General features: G+C 42.2%; 1 protein-coding gene across 3 annotated transcripts in view; it reads left to right on the forward strand.

Moving 5' to 3' along the window:
• rttn (rotatin) overlaps nt 1–23,017 on the forward strand; it is a 422,229-nt gene that overhangs the window by 204,765 nt on the left and 194,447 nt on the right. For all 3 annotated transcript variants that reach the window (XM_070888469.1, XM_070888467.1, XM_070888468.1), the window contains exons 33-35: nt 2,280–2,472; nt 14,064–14,152; nt 14,517–14,634. In XM_070888469.1, the coding sequence (XP_070744570.1) occupies nt 2,280–2,472; nt 14,064–14,152; nt 14,517–14,634 (400 nt within the window). The remainder of the gene's footprint in view (nt 1–2,279; nt 2,473–14,063; nt 14,153–14,516; nt 14,635–23,017) is intronic.

A 23,017-nucleotide genomic window follows, 5' to 3' on the forward strand; every position in this document is an offset into this window, starting at 1 on the left:
ATACTTAAATCCTCTTGTAATAAAGGCCAACGTACTATTTGCTTTCTTAATTGCTTGCTGTACCTGCATGTTAACTTTTAGTGATTCATGTACAAGGACACCCAGGTTCCTCTGAACACCAACATTTCCCAATCTCTCACCATTTAAAATAGACTCTGCTTTTCTATTTTTCCTATCAAAGTGAATAATTTTATATTTCTCCACATTATATTCCATTTGCCATGTTCTTGCCCACTCACTTAGCCTGTCTATAACCCCTTGAAGTCTCTCTGCATCCTCCTCACAACTTCCATTCCCACCTAGCTTTGTATCATTAGCAAACATGGATATGTTACATTTGGTCCCCTCATCTAAATCATTGCTATAGATTGTGAATAGCTGGGGCCCAAGCATCAATCCTTGCGGCACCCCACTAGTTACAGCCTGCTAATCCGAAATTGACCTGTTTATTCCTAGTCTCTGTTTTCTGTCCGTTAACCAATCCTCAATCCATGCTTAGTATATTACCCCCATTCCCATGAGCCCTAATTTTGTTCAATAACCTCTTGTGTGGCACCTTATCGAATTTGTTTTAAAAGGGGTAGAAAGTTTCCCAAAGAAAAGGAATATTAAAAGGTATAGAGAGCAAACAGAAGAATGGGATTAGACTCTGTGATTCATGTATATAAAAATACCAGCACAGAATGTGCCAAATGGCCTTTTTCTATAGTGTAGTATTCTGTGATTCAATGTACCACCTACACAGACCTTTACAGGTCCTTATTTATATACTTTACTTTAATGGACAGTATCAAATTTTGTTTAGCGGTAGTTAATCTCCTGTGCCATTACACAAGGGCAGTCAACAGATTAGCTTTTGATGTGCAGTTTTCAGGTCAAACAGGGTTTGAGTGTGGCGGTATAATTGGACCCAGGTGGGGGAGGTGGAGGAGTGTGGGATTGCAGGCATATTGGATAAGCATGGATGGAATTGCAAGTTGAATATTGGTGTGAAAAATCATGCGATTTATCATTGCACTCGCCTATCACAGCAACACCTACAGGAGTAATGGGTACTGCACAGAATATCGTGACTCACCCAACAATTTCAATATATATAATACATAGAGGTAATTATTGAACTAATTATTTTGCCAAATATATAAGGAATCATTTGGGGTTTTCTTGCTGAACAATCACATTTATGTGTCCAGCAGTCAAAAGAAACTGGAGGTATTCTTAAACTGAAAAGAACAAAAAGTCTGGTTCCCTTTAATGATCATAACAAGCTAGGATCTGATTGATCCAGTTCAGTTGATGAATTGTCTATGGTACATAAAGAATACTTCAATTTGAATAATGACTACCACTGAAAGTGAATAATCTATCTTTTCATTTTTTAAACCAAACAAACATTTGATAATTCAATAAATATGTCACTAATGTATATGGTGCATGTGTGTGGGGTACCCCAAAGGAGGTAGCAGCCAAAATGTGTTTAATAAGTCAGATAAGGTAAGGAAAGTCTATTTCATTGGGGCTAAAATTCCGGCCTCGCCGAGTCCATATGGAAATACGCATGCGCCAAACACCAGCTTTTCCAGTCTGTCAAGTTTTGGCTTGACAGATCACACACATCCTCACAGCCAGGACATTCGAGCGAACGAGATTAGGCTATTTGCCCAACTCTTGCCCAGTGAATGTCCTTAAAATTCTTGCGCCTGGTAAAACTAGGCGCATAGGCTACTTTTGCCAGTGTAAGAGTTTTAAAACACACAAATTAAAAACACAGTTTTATGTTTACACACCCTATCCACTAAGGTAAGTTTATTTTAAACCCTATTAAAACAATTGAAACAAAAATCCAAACATTTTTATTTCTATAACATTTAATGAACTTTAATTTCAATTAATTTTAATTATATGAGGTGTGTTTTTTATTTTTTATGTTGTATTTAGTGTGTTTTTTTCCCTCATTAATAGCAATGAAAACTCGTAGATACGGAGTTCTCATTGCTATTAATGAGAATACGGTACCTGATTGGTTGTGCAGTCGCACGTGACTGCACCTTCTGCGTCCAAATCTCGAGGATGGGAGTGCGCTCTGAAGATTGGGAAGATAAAGCCTCCCCACCGGCATCGCCTTTGGGATTACCAGGTAAATTCATAAAAAAATTGTTGGGTCGGAGGCATTCGTCCGAAGGAAGCCTCTGGGCCTGAAATTCTGGTTGATGTGTTTCGGAATTTGTGAGTTTATGGTTTTGGTTTCATACTTGTCTGGATGTATTTCCTTTCTGCAGAGTCCATGTGTTCATGATGAGGAGTCTGGCTTATCACTGGTTGGACTGCCTGCTCTCCAGGCTCTGCTGTATCACTGCCAATTCTATGAGCAGGTGGCTCATATGGCAAAACACTGCTACTTGGGAAGATACATGTTTGATTTGAATTTTCCAAAACCAACTTCCAGCAGTTTGCTCAGCACCGATTTAGAAGGTAGGAATTTTAAAAATATTAATAATGCCTTGAATATTTTATTTTCAAACTTTGACAATGCAAACATGCTTTGTTTCACCTCGTGTTTCTGAGAGCAATAAATTGAAGAAGATGAGGATACAAGATGCATTTAATTATTGTCTGTACTCTTTCCTGTAAAAGATATTGTAAACTTTTAGTGTTGTAGACAAATGGAAAGATGCTATCATAACTTTTAAAGTCCTAAACTAAAAAATAACTTCTGTACTAAGTACATGATCATATTGAAGGGCTGAATGGTCTTCTACTATTTTCAATGGGCCCAAGTTTCAGGCCGCGCCTAGAACGGCGCAGCCCCGACCTGGACGGCTGATTTTTGCGCCACAAAGTGCGCCTAAAAAAAAACTTACAGGTTCTCTGGCTCTCTGCAGGTCGTTTGCAGCTCAGCGCGGTGCAGCACGAGCTGTGGGGGGCAGAGCTAGGTCCCTGCGCTGAAATCAGTGCCGGGACCTCTGCACATGCGCGCTACAGTGGGCGTGCATGTGCAGTAGCTCCAGGCGCCCAAAACTGTGTGGGGGGGGCCCGAAGCACGCAGCCCCAAGCCCTGGCCGAATGGCCTCATTGGGGCTGCGTGCATAAGGCTGCCTCCTACGCCCAGCTCCTGCTTCCTCCCGACCCAACTCCCCCCACCCACCGACCCGACTCCCGCATCCCCCCACCCCGGCCCGACCCGCTCTCCCTCCCTCCCCCCTTCCCGAACCTCCCTCCTCCCTCCCCCCGACCTCCCTCTGCACCACCCCCCCCCCCCCCCCACCCCCCGGACCCGCGCTCCCTCCCTCCCCCCTACCTGAACCAACCCTCCCTCCCTCCTCCCTACCCCCACCCGACCCGACCCTACTCCCGACCCCCCCCCACCCCGGACCCGACCCACGCTCCCGGCCCCGACCTGCGCTCCCGACCCGATCCAACGCCACCTACCTGTAAATCTGGTGCTGGGGACGGGCCCTGCCCAAAGTCTTGGCCCTGGCCCGTTCAGCCTCTTTTGCCCCCCCCCTCTTCTTCCCCCCCCTCTTCTTCTTCCTTCCCCCCCCCCCCCTCTCCTTCCCCCCCCACTCTCCTTCCCCTCCCCACCCCCTCTCCTTCCCACCCCCCTCTCCTTCCCACCCCCCTCAGGAGCAACTGAGGCCGAAACTTGGGCTCTATGTTTCTAATTCAGTGCAGACCTTAAACACATTTGCTGAAAATTCACCAATCTTACGCCGTTTTTTCAGCGATTTTTGGGCGAAAAACGGCGATCCGCTAGTTTTGCCAAAGTCTTGCGCTGGTGGTTTTTAAATACCGTTGAAAAGCAGACCACCGGTGTGCATTACTGGGAATAGCGCTATTGCCCTAGCTTTGACTTTTGGCGCACCCATTTTCTGGGCGAAGAAAAAGCCCAAGAAAAACCTGCATGGCAGCCCCAAGAACAGCGGTATGTATGAAGACCTGCAAAAAAGGTAAGTTAAAGTTTTTATTAATTCTTTTGCTACGATTCAATAGTTAAGTGTCTTGTGAATGTTATGTGATTTTCTTTTTCTTGTTTTTTGCTATTTTTATTTTGTCATCTCCCACCAAACAGCGATAATTGCCTCGGACTAAAGTTGGCGAGGACTGCGGTTTCCGCCGCGAATTCTTGTGTAAAAATGAAACTTAGGCCTTTAAAAAATGGCATTGTAATTAGTGATACTTTTGCCGAAAAATGGCGAAAAAATACCGCAATCACCAAAAAACGAATTTCTAGCCCCGAGTTCCTGAATTTGAGGTCAACGGCGCAGCTAAGGAGCACACCGCCGACAACCGAACGAAATCCGCACTTGCCTCTTGTGAATCCTCCTTTGACAAGTTGCTTTCAAACGCTGCAAAGTTGTGCCCAGCGTAGTGTCCCACAGGGTGGGGGGTGCTCCTTTCACTTCCTGACTCTTAGCCAGTCAGGAAACAGGAGATTGCTTATTTTTCCACAAGTCATTTCAAATCATTTAGCAGCCAGAAATGCTGTTTTATTAATAAATTACGATCATTGCAATCGTATTTAATACACAAACCAAGATTATAATACACAAATCTATATTACGGTCTTATAGTCCTATCAAATTTGTTTCTCCTCTTAGACTAACTCTTGATTCATTTAATAATCTAAAATAGAGAGTTTAAATGTCTTGATAGCATAAGGAAATCATGGAAGTGACTTAAATCCTATCTAAATAGAAGTTGGGAATTAAACTAAACTACAGAAGGCTTTTGGGCAACAAAGATAGGTGCCTGATTTCAAACTTGAACAAATGAAAGTTTTTTTCAAAGTTTGTCTCCGCTCAGACACAAACCAATGCCTCGTTATGGACTGTAGCAAACTAACAACATATTTACTCATCCCCATGACCCCACCCCACCCCTTACACTATGCAATAGGCTCCTGCGTCTGTTTGCAACAGCTGTAAAACATTTCAGGGTAATTGATGCGCAGTAGGTGAGCAATTAGCCCAACATTTCGCCAGCATGTTGATTTCAATGGGTAGCTGAAATGTGCAGTGAAGTCGGAACTTGACAGATTGCAAATTCAGGATTTAGCGCATGCGGAAATCCCGAACTTGCAGTCAGTTTCAAAGGCAGTATGATGGCATACTCTGAAGTATGCCGTCCTACCGACCGCAAATTCAGGGCCATTATTATTAGGAAATTATAAATTTAGATATTTTAAAGAATTAGTGAGGCGAAAATTGCGGTTGGAGGCTTCCTTCGGACGAACGTCTTCAACCCAAATAAAATCTATGAAAATACCTGGTGGACCCTGAGGAACTTAGGATTGCGGCCGGAGGCCTTCATTCGCTGCGCAGCTTACGGCAACATGTCATCCAGATATGTATGCATATGCTGGAATCACATGGGCCTGAACCACTAATCACTATCTAGTATTCTCATTGATAATAATGGGAGCTCTGTTTGTATGGGCTCCCATTACTATCAATGAGAATAACTAGTCTCCCCCATCCCCCCCCCCCCAAAACAAGAAACACAACACAATAAATAAAATAAAAAACTCGCATTCCATTTCAATTAATTTTAAATGTAATTAAATGTTTTAGAAAAATATATATTTTTTAAATTTTTTAATGTGTTTTAATAGGATTAAAAGTAAACTTACCTTAAGGTATAAGAATTTTAATAGAAACATTAAATTTAATCACTTTTTTATGTTTTAAAACTCTAATGCTTGTAAAAGTTTGAAGGACGTTTGCTAGGCAAGAGTTGGGCAAATAGCCCAATCTCTGCCCCACGGATGTCCTTCCTGCGATTTTTGACAGATCGGAAAAGTTGGTTCTTGGCGCATGCGCATTGCGCCCCGAAAACCGGCATTTGCGAAGCCTCACTGGGCACGTGCGCATATCGTATGCACCTGGCGAGGCCGCAATTTTCGGCCCAATGTGTTTTAAATAGATTACAGAATCTGATTTAACGATCAATTCTCAAATGTTGTTTATTATATCTTTTTATTTAGGATTTACGATAATGAGAATTTGGGAGCTAAATAATTTACATTAACTTCTCTTTGCTGATACGGCGCCCCCCCCCAAAAGATTATTGTCTCTTGGTGCCCATTGATAAGTTAACTCAATTCAGTGTACACACTCCCTTTGGCCACTAATAAGCTATCTCCTTTCCTTTTTATGCTTCTGCAATATGATCTGAAAACATGTAAAGTGTTTGACCTAATTATAAGGACATGCATGCCATGTTAAAAAAATTCTATATAACCTTGTATATTCAGAGAATTAATTTTAGAGATGTTGCTCTCATCTTCAGAATGGAGGGTAGGTTATCAGAGGAAAAGGAAAATGGGTAAGCTTTGATTCTAAACCTAAAATAAATAAGACACTAAGTATAAAAGTTAAAAAAGACAATGGCCCGGAATTTGCAGTCAGCGGCAAAGCAACGGCAATCGCTGCTGACCTCCGAGAAAGCTGCCCACAAAGATCTAGCGATCTCTCATGAATTTCACCTCTCCCGACGTTAGATTGAATCTGGTGCCAAATCAAGGGAATTTCCAGCATCCTCAAGGGTCATCAAGCAGGCTAGCAGCCAATCACATTAAAGAATTCTCTCAAACGGCAAACCAGGAAGTAAAAAATAAAATCATCATTTACTTTTTATAAATTTTACAGAGAGCGAAATAAAGATTGGGACATGCAGATTCAGGTAGAAGCTGAAATATCATAAACTTTACAAAAAAAAATTAGATTAAAAACCATGGGCTAAACTTTCTACCTCACATCGCTGGGCTAATGTACATATATCGCCCAAAAAGGTCTGCTATCGCCCATTTTGACTCAAAAGTGGAAAGTTGGGTTGGCACTTCACCAGAAAATTGCCGACCCAACTTTCGGCTCACATCGCCGCCATGATCGCTGGAGTGATCGTCCATATATCGCCGAGCGCAACTTTCGGCACATCGCCGGGCTGATCGCTTGCCGACATCATTGCTGGAGAAAAGCTGCTTTTCCCGGGCCTTCCTCACAGAACCTCGGCCCTACGGACACTGTTTTGAATGTCGGAGGAAGGGAGGAGGCTGCTAAAACAAGGGGCTTATAATTTGTGTTATTTAAGGGTCTTTTACAGATAGATCTTCTCATATTTATACTTATATTTATAATTATACTTGTATTTATTTTAGTAGATAAGGCAGTTTAGTAGTAGAAAGGGCATTTATATCAACAGTGATAGTATTAGTGATAGGTTGGGGCCTGTAGCATCTCGACCATTACTTGTAATTGCGTAGTTGCTAGCTTCTGAGGTTGAGTTAAGTGAAGGGTTTAGTGAAGGGGCCAGTAGAAGAGGTGGCAGACAAATGCGGAGGAGAAGGAGAACGTACAACCAACGAACTTACAAGGAAAAGCGATCTTACCTCAACTTGTCTGACAACGCGTGCCTTAGGAGGCTGCGCTTCCAAAAGGATGTCATTGATGAGATATGCCAGCTCATCAAGGGGGATCTGCAGCCTACCAGCACCATCAGGACCGCACTGACCATTGAGGTGAAGGCTTCTACGCATCGGGCTCCTTTCAGGTTTCAGCTGGCGACTTCTGTGGTATCTCTCAGCATGCCACACACTGCTCCATTCGACAGGTGACTCAAGCCTTTTACACACGCAGGATGGACTTTATAAGCTTCCCTATGACCTGGGAGGGCTTTGGGTTTCTCGCGAATAGCAAACTTCCCCAAGGTGCAGGAAGCAACACACTCCACGCACATCGCCCTGAAAGCCCCTTTAGAGAACCCGGAGATGATTCATAACCAAAAGGGATTCCACTCCCTGAATGTGCAGCTCGTTGTCGACCACAACCAAATTATAATGGCAGTTAATGCTAATTTTCCAGGCAGCATCCATGATGCACACATCCTGCGTGAGTGCTGTCTCTGACCTGTTTCACAGTCAACCAGAAGGTCATGGATGGATGCTAGGGGATAAAGGATATGGCCTTGCCAGCTGGCTCATGACCCTCCTGCGTAATCCCCAGACGGAAGCCGAGAAGCGTTACAATGGAGGGGGAAAATAGAGTATGAAAGTAAACTTGCAGGGAACATAAAAACTGACTGCAAAAGCCTCTATAGATATGTGAAGAGAAAAAGATTAGTGAAGACAAATGCAGGTCCCTTGCAGTCAGAATCAGGTGAATTTATAATGGGGAACAAAGAAATGGCAGACCAATTGAACAAATACTTTGGTTCTGTCTTCACCAAGGAAGACACAAATAACCTTCCGGAAATACTAGGAGACAGAGGGTCTAACGAGAAGGAGGAACTGAAGGAAATCCTTATTAGTCAGGAAATTGTGTTAGGGAAATTGATGGGATTGAAGGCTGATAAATCCCCAGGGCCTGATAGTCTGCATCCCAGAGTACTTAAGGAAGTGGCCCTGGAAATAGTGGATGCATTGGTGATCATTTTCCAACATTCTATAGACTCTGGATCAGTTCCTGTGGATTAGAGTGTAGCTAATGTAACCCCACTTTTTAAAAAAGGAGGGAGAGAGCAAACAGGGAATTATAGACCCGTTAGCCTGACATCAGTAGTGGGGAAAATGTTGGAATCAATTATTAAAGATGTAATAGCAGCGCATTTGGAAAGCAGTTAAAGGATCGGTCCAAGTCAGCATGGATTTGTGAAAGGGAAATCATGCTTGACAAATCTTCTAGAATTTTTTGAGGATGTAACTAGTAGAGTGGACAAGGGAGAACCAATGGATGTGGTGTATTTGGACTTTCAAAAGGCTTTTGACAAGGTCCCACACAAGAGAATGTGCAAAGTTAAAGCACATGGTAATAGGGGTAATGTATTAACGTGGATCGAGAACTGGTTGGCAGACAGGAAGTAAAGTATCGGAATAAACGGGTCCTTTTCAGAATGGCAGGCAGAGACTAGTTGGGTACCGCAAGGTTCAGTGCTGTGACCCCAGCTATTTACAATATACATTAATGATTTAGATGAAGGAATTGAATGTAATATCTGCAGATGACACTAAGCTGGGTGGCAGTGTGAGCTGTGGGGAGGATGCTAAGAGGCTGCAGGGTGACTTGGACAGGTTAGGTGAGTGGGCAAATGCATGGCAGATGAAGTATAATATAGATAAATGTGAGGTTATCCACTTTAGTGACAAAAACAGGAAGGCAGAATATTATCTGAATGGTGACAGATTAGGAAAAGGGGAGGTGCAACGAGACCTGGGTGTCATGGTACATCAGTCATTGAAAGTTGGCATGCAGGTACAGCAGGCGGTGAAGAAGGCAAATGGCATGTTGGCCTTCATAGCGAGAGGATTTGAGTACAGGAGCAGGGAGGTCTTACTGCAGTTGTGCAGGACATGGGTGAGGCCACACCTTGAATATTGTGTGCAGTTTTGGTCTCCTAATCTGAGGAAGGACATTCTTGCTATTGAGGGAGTGCAGCGAAGGTTCACCAGACTGATTCCCGGGATGGCAGGACTGACATATGAAGAAAGACTGGATCGACTAGGCTTATATTCACTGGAATTTAGAAGAATGAGAGGGGATCTCAAAGAAACATATAAAATTCTGACGGGATTGGATAGGTTAGATGCAAGAAGAATGTTCCCGATGTTGGGGAAGTCCAGAACCAGGGGTCACAGTCTAAGGATAAGGGGTAAGCCATTTATGACTGAGATGAGGAGAAACTTCTTCACTCAGAGAATTGTGAACCTGTGGAATTCTCTATCACAGAAAGTTGTTGAGGCCAGTTTGTTAGATATATTCAAAAGGGAGTTGGATATGGCCCTTATGGCTAAAGGGATCAAGGAGTATGGAGAGAAAGCAGGAATGGCATACTGAAGTTGCATGATCAGCCATGATCATATTGAATGGTGGTGCAGGCTTGAAGGGCCAAATGGCCTACTCCTGCACCTATTTTCTATGAAAGCTACATGCAACATTGTCGAAAAGACAATTTGAGTACTGAAGCAGCGCTTCAAATTCCTGGACCACTCTGGAGGCAGCCGACAGTACCACCCTGACCAGGTCGCTGAATTTATTGTGGTGTGTTGCATGTTGTATAACCTAGCTATAAGGAGAGGACAACATTTGCCAGATGGGGCTGCCGGTCCACCTCAAGAAGGATTGGAGGCAGTAGAGGCAGATGCCGGGGAGGGGGAGGAGGCTGGTGAGTACGTCTGGGAGGACAATCAGCCTGGCGATGAACCCATGCCCCTACTCTTCCCCCGCAAGACTGGAAAAATTCCGTGGGAGTTACAGCTGCAAAACTGTTGCGTCAGCAGCTCATAAATGAACGCTTTGCATGAACTTACATTGGTGACAGTCACAGTTACAGTTACGGTTTCCGCAAAACAACAGTTGTGTTTGCATTGAGTTACGTTTCGTCCTTGCCTGGTCTGGCTATTGTTTTACAACAGTTTTTCCTTAACTTGCGTTATTACAAGTCAATGCACAAAAATTGTAAAATTCAATCAAGTTTTTTATTAACTTAACAAGGTTTGAACTCGTTTATTTAAATTTTAACTCTAATTGCCTTCCGAGTCAGAAGGAAGTGCTTCCTCCTGACTCGCTTGTGTGCTTGTGCTTGTGGTCGCTCTAATCACGGCACCTTGGGGTGCAGCGCCGTGTTCCGCCAACAACACATGCCGCAAGACATTGGTGGCAGCGGTGTTTTCACGCATCTCCAGGAGCGTCTATTGCGACACCTCCGCTTGGCGAGCAGATAGCCTGGAGAATTCCTCCTCGCACAGTCGGGTCAAGTCCTCGATGCGATCGGCCAGGGTAAGTGTACGCTCTACTCACTGACCCGACTTCCGTGGGGTCTGCGAGGGCAAAAGTGTGCACCTTGGCGTCGCCAACTGAATGCCGCTTGGTCCCGCCACATCTTCGTTCGATTCCGAACCGTGCACCGCAGGTCCCCCAATTACTCCAACTTCGAGCACTAAGTGCTCCTGCTCCTCCTTCGTCTGCTCCTCCTCATGTCCATCCTCATACTCATCATTTTCCTCTGCTCCTGAGGTCAGTTCCATTGGTTGGGCCCCTGCTTCTGGTGCTGGTGCTGGGCGACCTGCAAAACACAATTGGAACAGAAGGGTACACATTAATCCAGCGCTGCGCTGGCAAACGTATGAGGAGAAGTACTAAGAATAAATCTATGTGGAATTCATTGCCCTAGAGAGCTGTGGATGCTGGATAAGTCAGATATAGACAGCATGATAAAGGACTGTATGGGGAACAAATCGAGAAGGGGACAAACGGACAGATAGCATGCTCGTGCTCTGATGTAATTTGTTCTTATGCTGTCAACCTGAATGTAGCACAGAGGCAGCATGCCTTACATGACATCATTCGGATACAATCATTTGTATATTATAATTAAATGGCGTTACATTACTTAAACATTACTTTAACACTACTTTAACACTACTTAAAACACTCACGTGCAGCCTGACTGGGCTCTGCAACACCACGGCTGGTGGCTGAGCTACTGTGGGTCCCCACCAATGCTGCTGCTCGTTCCACAGTGCTCGACAACTCATGGAGCTCCGCAGATCTGCCTCCGGTGCGCCAGAGCTCGCGTCAGTTGTTAGATCATTCCTCTGCAAACGTGACAAGAGCATGGCATGAGCCAAGGTACTAAAATGGACAGTCAACAGTTTCCAAAGTTATATGCTAAGAGGGTTTTTAATCCACATTTGATGCACGGTTATAACAAAGATCATAAGAGCTAATGCTTGATACATCTTTCTCGACTACAGGGCAGAGATTGAGCAAGGGCAGCTCTTTCCCCAGTCCATTTTGGGTCACTGTGTAAGTGACAGCAGCCAGACTTAGAAAGGGCGCAGATTCATAGCAGGGAATATATGTAAGAATAACAAGCTTAAATTTAATCGAGGAGATTACTTATAAATACAATTTGCATCCTTACAATAAAAACTCGTACTTACTCTTGCCGACACAACCAAACTATTCCAACGCTTCCGGTACTGGTCTGCGCCCCTCACCTTGTTTGACGCAGCGGAAACGACCTCAGATATTCCCCCCCCCCCAAATACGGCGGTAAACCCTGGGTGGGGGTTTCCCCTTTGTACCCCAGGTTAATTCGGCCCACCTCAAGTGCACCTCTGTGATGAGGGCCTCGTTTACCTCATCGGAAAAGGCTTTTGCCCTTTTCCTCGCGCACGTCCATCCCCCCCTCCCCCCCCCCAACATCGTGGTCACTTTCAGACATTTTATTTTACTATTCAGTAGTGAGTAGCAAGTCACTAAGTATTAAGTAAATATTTTCTCTCTTCTCTTTCTTCCTCTCCTCCTCTTTGCCTTCCTCCTCTCTCTCTATCCTCTCTCTCTATCCTCTCTCTCCCTCACTTTGCCTTCTGCGCATGTGTGGATGACCCCTGATTTCCTGAAATGCGGGATAGCCTGTCGACCAGAAATAAAATCGCATGCGCAGAAGGCCATTGCTAGGGAAGCTTTTGCCTTCCACATTGCTGGACTATCGCTGGGCTATTGCTTCGCCCATTTCACATCGCTACGCTATCGCCGAGGCGAAAATCGCGATCCAAAAAATGGGCAACGTTCAAGTGATCAGTAAGGCTGACAAATCACTAAGGCTGGAACGGCGCCTATTTTTTGGGCGATAGCCAGCAAAGTGGAAAGTCTAGCCCCATGTGATTCTCGCCATAATAGTGGAAAAAGTTGACATTCCACAAATACAGAATTTGTTTTTCGGGGCCAGAAATGGGTTGTTCACCATTTAATAGGTTAAAAACTCAGTTACGCCTCTTTCAACAAGAATAATTTTTTCAGGTGTTTTTAACAGCAATATTCCAGCGTACTAGGGGAAGTTTTCATCAGGAACTACATTTCAGTGTGATTAGAATTGATTGTGGGCTCGGGAGATCCGAAGCGCAGACTCACTGACAGCAACTTCTGGATTCTTGCGTTTACCTGCGCATGCGCTGACTCCAGAAGTTACTGGCACTTTCAGAGGAGTAATGATGGTGGCACTGACAGTTTTACCGTCATTACCACTGCAAAATCCATTGTAATAAGGCTAATCTGATCCCTATCTGAAACTTCACTTTATGCATTGAGTCTAAGGGAATAATCCTTTTTTTTTGTTGTTCATCTGCGGGTTGTGGGTGTTGCTGCCCATCTATAGTTGCCTTGAGAAGATGGTGATGGGCCTTGCCGTGATATAACTGAGTGGATTGCTAGATTACTTCAGAGGGTAATTAAGAGTCAACCACGTTGGTGTGGGACTGGAGTCACATGTAGGCCAGATTGGGCAAGGGCATTAGTGAACCAGTTGGTTTTTATGACAACTTCATGGACACTTTTACTGATGCCAGGTTTTTATTTCCAGATTTATTTTTAAATTGCGAATTCAGTTTGAACTCTTGCCTTTGGAATTTTAGTCCAGTAACACAGCCACTACAGTAAAGTACCCCCCACTGGATAAAAAATAAAATTCCGCTGTGTCTCACATTACTTCAAGTAACAGATGATGTCAGCCACACCAGACTCTCTTTATAAAAAGCTAGGGTATTAAACTGAATGAAATAGAATTACTGACAGAAGCAAGCAGTCCAAGTGAGGTGTTAAACTGTCCAATATGGATGAAGTATTTCTCAAAGAAATAAGGTCCTATTTCTCAATGAAAACAGAACACAATATTTCTGCAAATTATAAGCATAAACTGATGAAGTTGAATTTGATCTCATTGTGCTGCTGCAAAACAAACTGAACTGTTAACACACGTGTGTGTTTTGAATATTTATAATCCCTTTCAAGAGCAAGTACTAGTTTTGAAGGCCAATCTATCAGAAAAATAATGGGCTGAACATTACCAACAATCTTCACAATCTATAAACACAAAGGCATGATAATGACCATTGTGGAACTGCTGATGAGGTTGCAGATATATGTTGTCTGGATTTATAGCATGAATTCGTCAGCAAGATCTTGTACCTTGTATAATCTTGCACCATTCACAAGCATAAACCTACACATACAAACTGCAACGTCAATGAGGTAGATTTAATACCTGGTAACACAATTTTATTTCAACAGACACTGACTCGCTGAAATATTGGAGAGCATCATCTAGCCTGTCAAATCACAGTCACTTGTCAAGTTTTCCATCAACATCAAGTACTTTGGTAGGTGGTAAGGCAATGAATGTAGAAATATTTCTGGAGCATGTATGTTTCATGCTAGAATTTTAAAACTGATCAATTTTATGCCTACAGCAGCAACATTTCAAAAAGTAATTTATTGGATGTCACACACTTTAGAACATTACAAGGAGGTGATAAGAGTTATAAATGCATTATAAATAAGTTTATTCATTCATCTCTTGATTTATTTTCTTTCAATGCTTTGCTTTTATTCTATTTTGAAAAGGTGGTGCTTTTTCAGAACGAGATATACACCATATTAATGTGAGATTGCCAAAAGCAGATAATAACATTAAAACTTTCTCCGTATTCAATATTAATTTATGTTAACTTGTGAAATTCCCAGATTTTGCCATCCTCTTCCTCATCAGCTGGCGCACCTGAGTTCCATGGACTGCTGCAGACTTCGGCTGTGTCTCCTATTCTTATTCCTGAATCTCCAAGCAATAGGCTAACAGCTCAAGGTAGGCTAAAGTTCCCCCATTTTACATATGATTTCACAGGATATATAGCATCGAAACAGGCCATTCGGCCCAACCAGTCCATACTGCTGTTTATGCTCCACTCATCTCCCGTCTTTTCTCATGAAGAGATTAGCCAATTTGTTGATATTCTCTTATCTCTGGTCTATCAAAGAATCAGGATAAACTGCAAGCCAATATTGTGGATAAATTGTGTTTAATCAACAGTTTACGACAGAATATAACACACTAATTATATAGTAAAAACATACGACCGTGACAAGCAGCTGGCACCGGTCCAGATTGGACAGATGGCTGGCGTGCGCAAACAGTTCTCCGGCTTACGGTCTTTCTTCCTCTCTTCTAGAGCCGTTAAGAGTGTTAACTTAGGCCAGCATGGGTTCACTCTTGGAAGAGTGTTAGACCAGCTCCACTCTTGTGTGGCTCTCCCCTCCACTGTTAGTGCTATAAAACTCTCTAGATCTTTCTTTTATTTTTTTTAGGGGTGGGCCTAGTGTAGAATATAGATGGTATCATTCAACCTATAGAGGTTCCCCTTAAAACCATTGGCACATCGAGTTCTTTGGCTCAACTCTTCAATGAAAACCCTCCCCTAAAGGGGGCCTCATGTTCTTTGCCAATTTGTCTTTCCTGTTTATACATCCTGAAGGCCCATAAATCTAATTTCCTCCTCTAACTCCTGTCCTTATCCTCCCAAGTTTGGAGTCAGACGTGCCATTCTTGGCCTTCAGATGTTCGTAGCTGCTTGTTATCAGTTATTTATGTTCACGCTGTTCAAGTAGTTTTAGCTATGCAAAACTAACTTTCATTCCATTATCAAACTATTGTACCATGGAATAAATCATTAAATTCCCAAAGATATCTTCTATTCTCGTACACAGTTAACATAAGCATTTAAAGGAGTTTTGTTAAAGTCAAAATCCTAATTTGCATTATAATATGGTTATTAGCAGTAATGGAAGAAACATAGGTGTTTGGCCTTAGTTGGTCAAATTAAAAACACATTAAACAACCTTCCTAGCACATAAACAGCAGATAGCTAGCCTGGAAACAAGGCCATATATGACCGTCATAGTGCAGAATGCTGTAACATCTGCAGGGAACCAAAAACATAAGCAAATTCTAAGCATCTATCCAGCTATTCTAAAGTTCTAATATACAATCATTTAAACACAGCATTATTCGTGTCACAATTTTGTTCACGTAACCATATACATTTTGGATGTCCCCGATTTCTAACATACTCCCCAAACTCTCTTTCGACCTCTCATTTTAGATTTTGCGTACATCGTGCCAGCTTTAAATCATTAGTTCGACAGTTCAATTGGAGGGTCAGACGTTTCAAATAGCAAGACATCATAATAAGGACCATTAAGACCAGACACTGGGTAATCACGAGGCCTGCTGATACTATTCGTACCCAGGGATGCTGGCTGACATTATAAGCTACTTCCCACCACTTGTAGTCCCCTAATCTACTTATTGGTTTCTCAACTTGGGTGTTAGAAGGGAGACTCCGAAATGAAGATTTCCCCTTTTCTTATATTCCATTCCTTTGAGGGGGAGGTGCAACCTCCGACCCCTTACTCAAATTCAGTTCACTGTTCCGGTGTTCCAATTCTGCCCCGCCTGGGATATCCTCTGTTTCTTCCAACTTTCCTGATCTTACCTGCCTGTGGGGTGGGGGGACGGAGGGTGGGGGGGCGGTGGTGGGTGGTGTCTTTACATTGCTTCGGATCTTCCCTTTCGGTATGCTCAATTAATTTATTAGTGCTGGTTAGTCATAGGCATGAGTACACAATTGGCTTATGCATCAAAGTCTTATTAGATGGGGTACATATATTAAATACACTATCCTTACAAGTTGAAGAACTACCAGAGCGTATGAAATAATACGGACCTAAGTGTGTGCTGATATATTAAGCCCAATATCCTACCAGTGTGAATAGTCCAAAACATAAAAATGCTTTAGGGAGGAGTTGAATCGCATCACAAGCTCACTGAAACCCTCAGACAGCAGGGGACTGTCGGAATTGTGCCACATAATTGCAGCTCATACTTAAGTATAAATTGGCATAGAAATTGGCCAGAAAAAGCAGCAAACCTGAGGACTGGGAGAAATTTAGAATTCAGCAGAGGAGGACATAGAGTTTAATTAGGAGTGGGAAAATAGAGTCAGAGGAAGCTTGCTGGGAACATTAAAAACTGACTGCAAAAGCTTCTATAGATATGTGAAGAGAAAAAGATTAGTGAAGACAAATCTAGGTCCCTTGCAGTCAGAGTCAGGTGAATTTATAATGGGGAACAAAGAAATGGCAGACCAATTGAACAAATACTTTGATTCTGTCTTCACTAAGGAAGACACAAATAACCTTATGGAAATATTAGGGGACCGAGGGGCTAGCGAGAAGGAGGAACTGAAGGAAATCCTTATTAGTCAGGAAATGGTGTTAGGGAAACTGAAGGGACTGAAGGCCGATAAATCCCCAGGGCCTGATAGTCTGCATCCCAGAGTATTTAAGGATGTGGCCCTAGAAATAGTAGATGCATTGGTGGTCATTTTCCAACATTCCATGGACTCTGGTTCAGTTCCTATGGATTGGAGGGTAGCTAATGTAACCCCACTTTTTAAAAAAGGAGGGAGAGAGAAAACAGGAAATTATAGACCGGTTAGCCTAACATCGGTGGTGGGGAAAATGCTGGAGTCAATTATTAAAGATGTAATAGCAACGCATTTGGAAAGTAGTGACAGGATCGGTCCAAGTCAGCATGGATTTATGAAAGGGAAATCATGCTTGACAAATCTAGAGTTTGTTGAGGATGTAACTAGTTGAGTGGATAAGGGAGAACCAGTTGATGTGGTGTATTTGGACTTTCAAAAGGCTTTTGACAAGGTCCCACACAAGAGATTAGTGTGCAAAATTAAGGCACATGGTATTGGGGGTAATGTATTAATGTGGATAGAAAACTGGTTGGTTGACAGGAAGCAAAGAATGGGAATAAACGGGTCCGTTACAGAATGGGAGGCAGTGACTAGTGGGGTACCGCAAGGTTCAGTGCTGGGACCCCAGCTATTTACAATATACATTAATGATTTAGACGAAGGAATTCAGTGTAATATCTCCCAAGTTTGCAGATGACGCTAAACTGGGTGGAATTGCGAGCTGCGAGGAGGATACTAGGAGGCTGCAGGAGGATTTTGACAGGTTCGGTGAATGGGCAAATGCATGGCAGATGCAGTATTATGTGGATAAATGTGAGATTATCCACTTTGGTGGCAAAAACAGGAAAGCAGATTATTATCTGAATGGTGACCGATTAGTAAAAGGGGAGGTGCAACAAGACCTGGGTGTCATGGTACATCAGTCATTGAAAGTTGGCATGCAGGTACAGCAGGCGGTGAAGAAGGCAAATGAGATGTTGGCTTCATAGCGAGAGGATTTGAGTACAGGAGCGGGGAAGTCTTACTGCAGTTGTGTGAGGCCACACCTTGAATATTGTGTACAGTTTTGGTCTCCTAATCTGAGGAAGGACATTCTTGCTATTGAGGGAAGCGAAGCTTCACCAGACTGATTCCCGGGATGGCAGGACTGACATATGAAGAAAGATTGGATTGACTAGGCTTACATTCACTGGAATTTAGAAGAATGAGAGGTGATCTCATAGAAACATATAAAATTCTGACGGGATTGAACAGGTTAGATGCAGGAAGAATGTTCCCGATGTTGGGGAAGCCCAGAACCAGCGGTCACAGTCTAAGGATAAGGGATAAGCCATTTAGGACTGAGATAAGGAGAAACTTCTTCACTCAGAGAATTATGAACCTGTGGAATTCTCTACCACAGAAAGTTGCTGAGGCCAGTTTGTTAGATATATTCAAAAGGGAGTTAGATGTGGCCCTTATGGCTAAAGGGATCAAGAGGTATGGAGAGAAAGCAGGAATGTGGTGCAGGCTCGAAGAGCTGAATGGCCTACTCCTGCACCTATTTTCTATGTTTCCACTTCCACTTAAATTTCAATCCCTCTAACACGTACCAGTGTGTTTAACTCGATCCTGATTATTTCATTAATTAGATAGTTTCTCGATGGAGTATGTGTCAATGCTTTAAAGGTTGGCTCACTCTTCTGAGCCACATTAACCATTTTATGTCTTGCTGTTTTCACGTATCTGAGCATGTCTGAGCTCTGTTCTTCAGTGCAAACTCAGCATGCACCCCACCTGCTAATTGCTTCATATGTAACAAATCATGCCTGCACACTCTCACGGTATCCCAATATCATTCTACACGTGACATCCAAGCCATTTTCAGACTTTCAGGTGATTGAAGTTGTCTGGAGATTTTCGCTCATCTATCATTGCATGATTCAGATGTCTTGGGTAGTGGCCAGACTATCAAATTCAGTTTTCTTAAAAAGTTAATTATAGGCAGGGACACACATGTCTCCAAGAGAAAGCTAGCAATATACTATTCTTAACTAGAATGTTAGGAAAATTCCCATTTGGTGGTGTAATTTTCCTGTTTCTATCTTGCATCTGAAGTGGGGCATCCCATTAATTACTATTTGTAGTCATGAGCCTTGGAGGAACTTTACTGTCTAATACAATATTAAAGATAGAAAACAGATCAAACATTCCCACTTGGTCTCAGTTATTAGCACATTTTTTAATTCTTTATATCCTATATTGTGCCCAAGTCCATTTTATCAGTTCAAACTTATACCAAATTCAAATAGCAGTATTGTTGGCCTGACAGGTTTTGTCACTTTGTCAAATCATAATTTCTTTCTGGCACCGTGGGAAAATATCCACTTAAAATTAAGAAACTTAAATTAATAATATCCAGTGTCTTTAAATTTCATTCAGCAATATAAAAGCTGTGTGGCGAACCAAAAGAAAACCAGCTGTCAGCGGAAAGAACTCCTTTACAGGTTTATAAGAAGACGGAGCAAATATTGTCAGATGCACGCAATTGCGTTACTTCACGTAATTTTTTTTAAAAACCTTTCCCAATTGAACCTTTTTTTTTTCCAAGTCTATGTATCTTCAAAACTTCCAGAGGAATTAAAAATCCATTAAAACAGCAGAAGTTATTAGTAAAGCTGTTGTTACTAGTTTTAAATAAAAGATTCTCATCAGGGAAGACAGTATTTTAAACTCCAATTGTTTTTAAACATTTTACACTTTTGAAAAAAAAGTTTCCAAGCCCCAAGCTGTTCCAGTGCAACAAAGATGTTTAACAAACAAAATCACCTCAAATGTCTCAAAATTCAAATTCAAATACTGCCAATTTCTTTTTTGACAAGAGAATCTCTTGTACGGAACTAGAAACTCACAATTTAAAATAACGAGAATTTCACTGTGATCACAATGTAAGTTATTTTTTTTACAATTTAATAGTTTAGTTAACTTCAATAATTCCAATTTAATTCAGACCAATATTTTATTAACTAAACACAATACAAAACAGATTAAAATAAAATAAGAAAAATGCACTTGCCAAAACCCAGTACCAATTACATCATATTTCTCTTTGTTCTTTCTTAGATGCCTTTCCAAATGACTGTAAAATACTGAATATAACTAGAGAAAAATTAGTTTTCACATTTTAACAAAAATCATACATTCTACTCAAAAGAAAAAAAGAGGGCTTCCCTCAGCTTGTAGCTTCAAAACATTCACACAGGCTTTTTAAAAAGGGACACTACACTGAAAGTAGAAAAGGGACAGAATCTTTCCCTTTCTCCTTTCTTTATTTCATGATAGACTAATTTATTTTTTCTTTCAACCCAATTTATAATTACAGATTACTTCTGACTTGTCAAAATGAGTGGGCGTCTCGTACGCAGTAACCAAATTAAGAAGACAATGCTTTTTAAATGTTCAAATTGATTTCAAATGAGACCACATTTTTAATTTAAACTATATAAGACAATAGCATCTTTATTTACACTTATCCAATTAAAATAAAGTACTTTGTAAACGGTAAAATTCATTTTTTTTTCGCAGACACCATGGCAACTGTAACTTCAAGGCTGAAGCTTATCTTTTGTAAAACAAACTGTCTGTTGTGCGTTTTGTGCAAAGCTCCGTAAATCATAGTCAAAATAAATCCACACCTGGGTCTCTAACTTAAAATGTAATTCACATCTGGGTGCACAATCTTAAATAGAAACGAACATACTCAACTTATTCACACTTTCTTAAAACTTCCAACATCCAGACAAATGTTTCCCTTCAAGTATTTATTCAATTCCCCTTGTTGAATCTGCTTCCACTATCCTTTCAAGCAGTGCATTCCAGATCATCATAACTTGCTGCTTTTAAAAAATAATTCTCCCCATTGATTCTTTTGCCAATTATCTTAGATTTGTGTGCCCTGCTTATCAACCCTCCTGCCAAACCCTCCTGCCAGTGGAAACAGTTTGTCCCTATTTACTCCATCAAAACCTTTCATGACTTTGAACACTTCTATTAAATCTCCCTATAACCTCCTCTGCTCTGAGGAGAACAATCCCACTTTTTATGAGATTATTGGAGCTCAATGAAGGCTTCAGTGATATTTAACCATCTGCAGGAACTATAAGCTCAGTGCCCCTATTTAAATGTCACAACTTCTGTTTACTGTCTTTTGAATTACTACTTTTGTAAATCTTATCTCAAAAAGAAATTATGCCCTTTAAGTCAGTGTACTTGCCCTTCAGTGTTTCGAACTGTAAATACTTGAGGTTATTTTGGATGAGTATGCCAGACTGTGACCATGGTACACTATCCCTCCTTATCCTTCTCGACCTGTCTGCAGCCTTTGACGTGGTCGATCACAGCATCCTCTTTCAACACCTTCCCACTGTCATCTAATGGGATGGGACTGCACTCACCTGGTTCATTTTTTATCTATCCAATCATAGCCAGAGAATCACCGACAATGGCTTCTCTTCCCATTCCCACACTGTTGCCTCTGGATTTCCCCAAGGATCCATCCTTGGTCCCCTTCTCTTTCCCATCTACATGCTGCCCCTCGGTGACATCATTCGAAAACACAATGTCAGGTTCCACATGTATGCTGACGGTACCCAGCTCTGTCGCACCACTACCTTTCTTGACCCCACGGTCTCTGATTTGTCACACTGGTTGTCCAACATCCAGTAGTTCACGAGCAGAAATTTCCTCCAACGAAATATTGGGAAGACCGAAGCCATTGTCTTCAGTCTCCACCACAAGCTCTATTCCCTAACCACAGCCGCCATCCCTCTCCCTAGCAGTTGTCTGAGGCTGAACCAGACCGTTGCAACGTTGGTGTTGCCTGAAGGTGTGTTAGGCTGTTGCATAGAAGTTACAGCACAGAAACAGGCCATTTGGCCCAACTGAAGTGTTTATGCTCCACACAAGCCTCCCCCCACCCTACTGCCTCTAACCCTATATGACTTCTTCATACCTGCTGATAAATATTAATTATTCAATTTGAATGGACTCTTGATGGGGTTTACATCTGCATGTCTAAATTGCAGAGTGGCACTGGGAAAGTAATTAAACAATATGAAACCATTGTTGCAGTCATTACTCCTGGATTAAATTTGAAACCTGGAGTATTTTTTTAATCTTTGTGTGCCTGACCACTTCTATTCTGGAGGATCCCAATAAGAGTACCAACTACTATACCAGTGTGAATTATTATCTTTCCCATGCCAGCCATCTGACTTACTGTCAGCTGTGGCTCAGTGGGTAGCTCTCGCGCCACTGAGTCAGAAGGTTGTGGACTCAAGTCCCACTCCAGGGACTTCAGCATTAAAAAAAAAATCTGGGCTGACATTCCAGTGCAGTCTTTTGGATGAGATGTTAAACCGAGGACCCGTCTGCTATCTCAAGTGGATGTAAAAGATCCCATGGCACTATTTCAAAAAAGAGCAGGAGAGTTATCCCTGGTGTCCTGGCCAATATTTATCCCTCAATCAACATAACAAAAAAACAGTATCACATTGCTGTTTGTGGGAGCTTGCTGTGCACAAGTTGGCTCCTGCGTTTCCCAGTGACTACTCTCCAAAAGTACTTCATTGGTTGTAAAGCCTTTTGAGGCGTCCTGTGGTCAGAAAGGCGCTATATAAATGCAAGTCTTCCTTCCTTCTAGAACCAGGGGTCACAGTCTAAGGATAAGGGGTAGGCCATTTAGGACCGAGATGAGGAGAAACTTCTTCACTCAGAGTTGTTAACCTGTGGAATTCTCTACCGCAGAAAGTTGTTGATGCCAGTTAGTTAGATATATACAACAGGGAGTTAGATGTGGCCCTTGTGGCTCAAGGGATCAAGTGGTATAGAGAGAAAGCAGGGAAAGGGGTACTGAGGTAAATGATCAGCCATGATCTTATTGAA

Source organism: Pristiophorus japonicus, chromosome 1 (genome assembly GCF_044704955.1).
Source record: "Pristiophorus japonicus isolate sPriJap1 chromosome 1, sPriJap1.hap1, whole genome shotgun sequence".
NCBI classification, from domain to species: Eukaryota; Metazoa; Chordata; class Chondrichthyes; family Pristiophoridae; genus Pristiophorus; species Pristiophorus japonicus.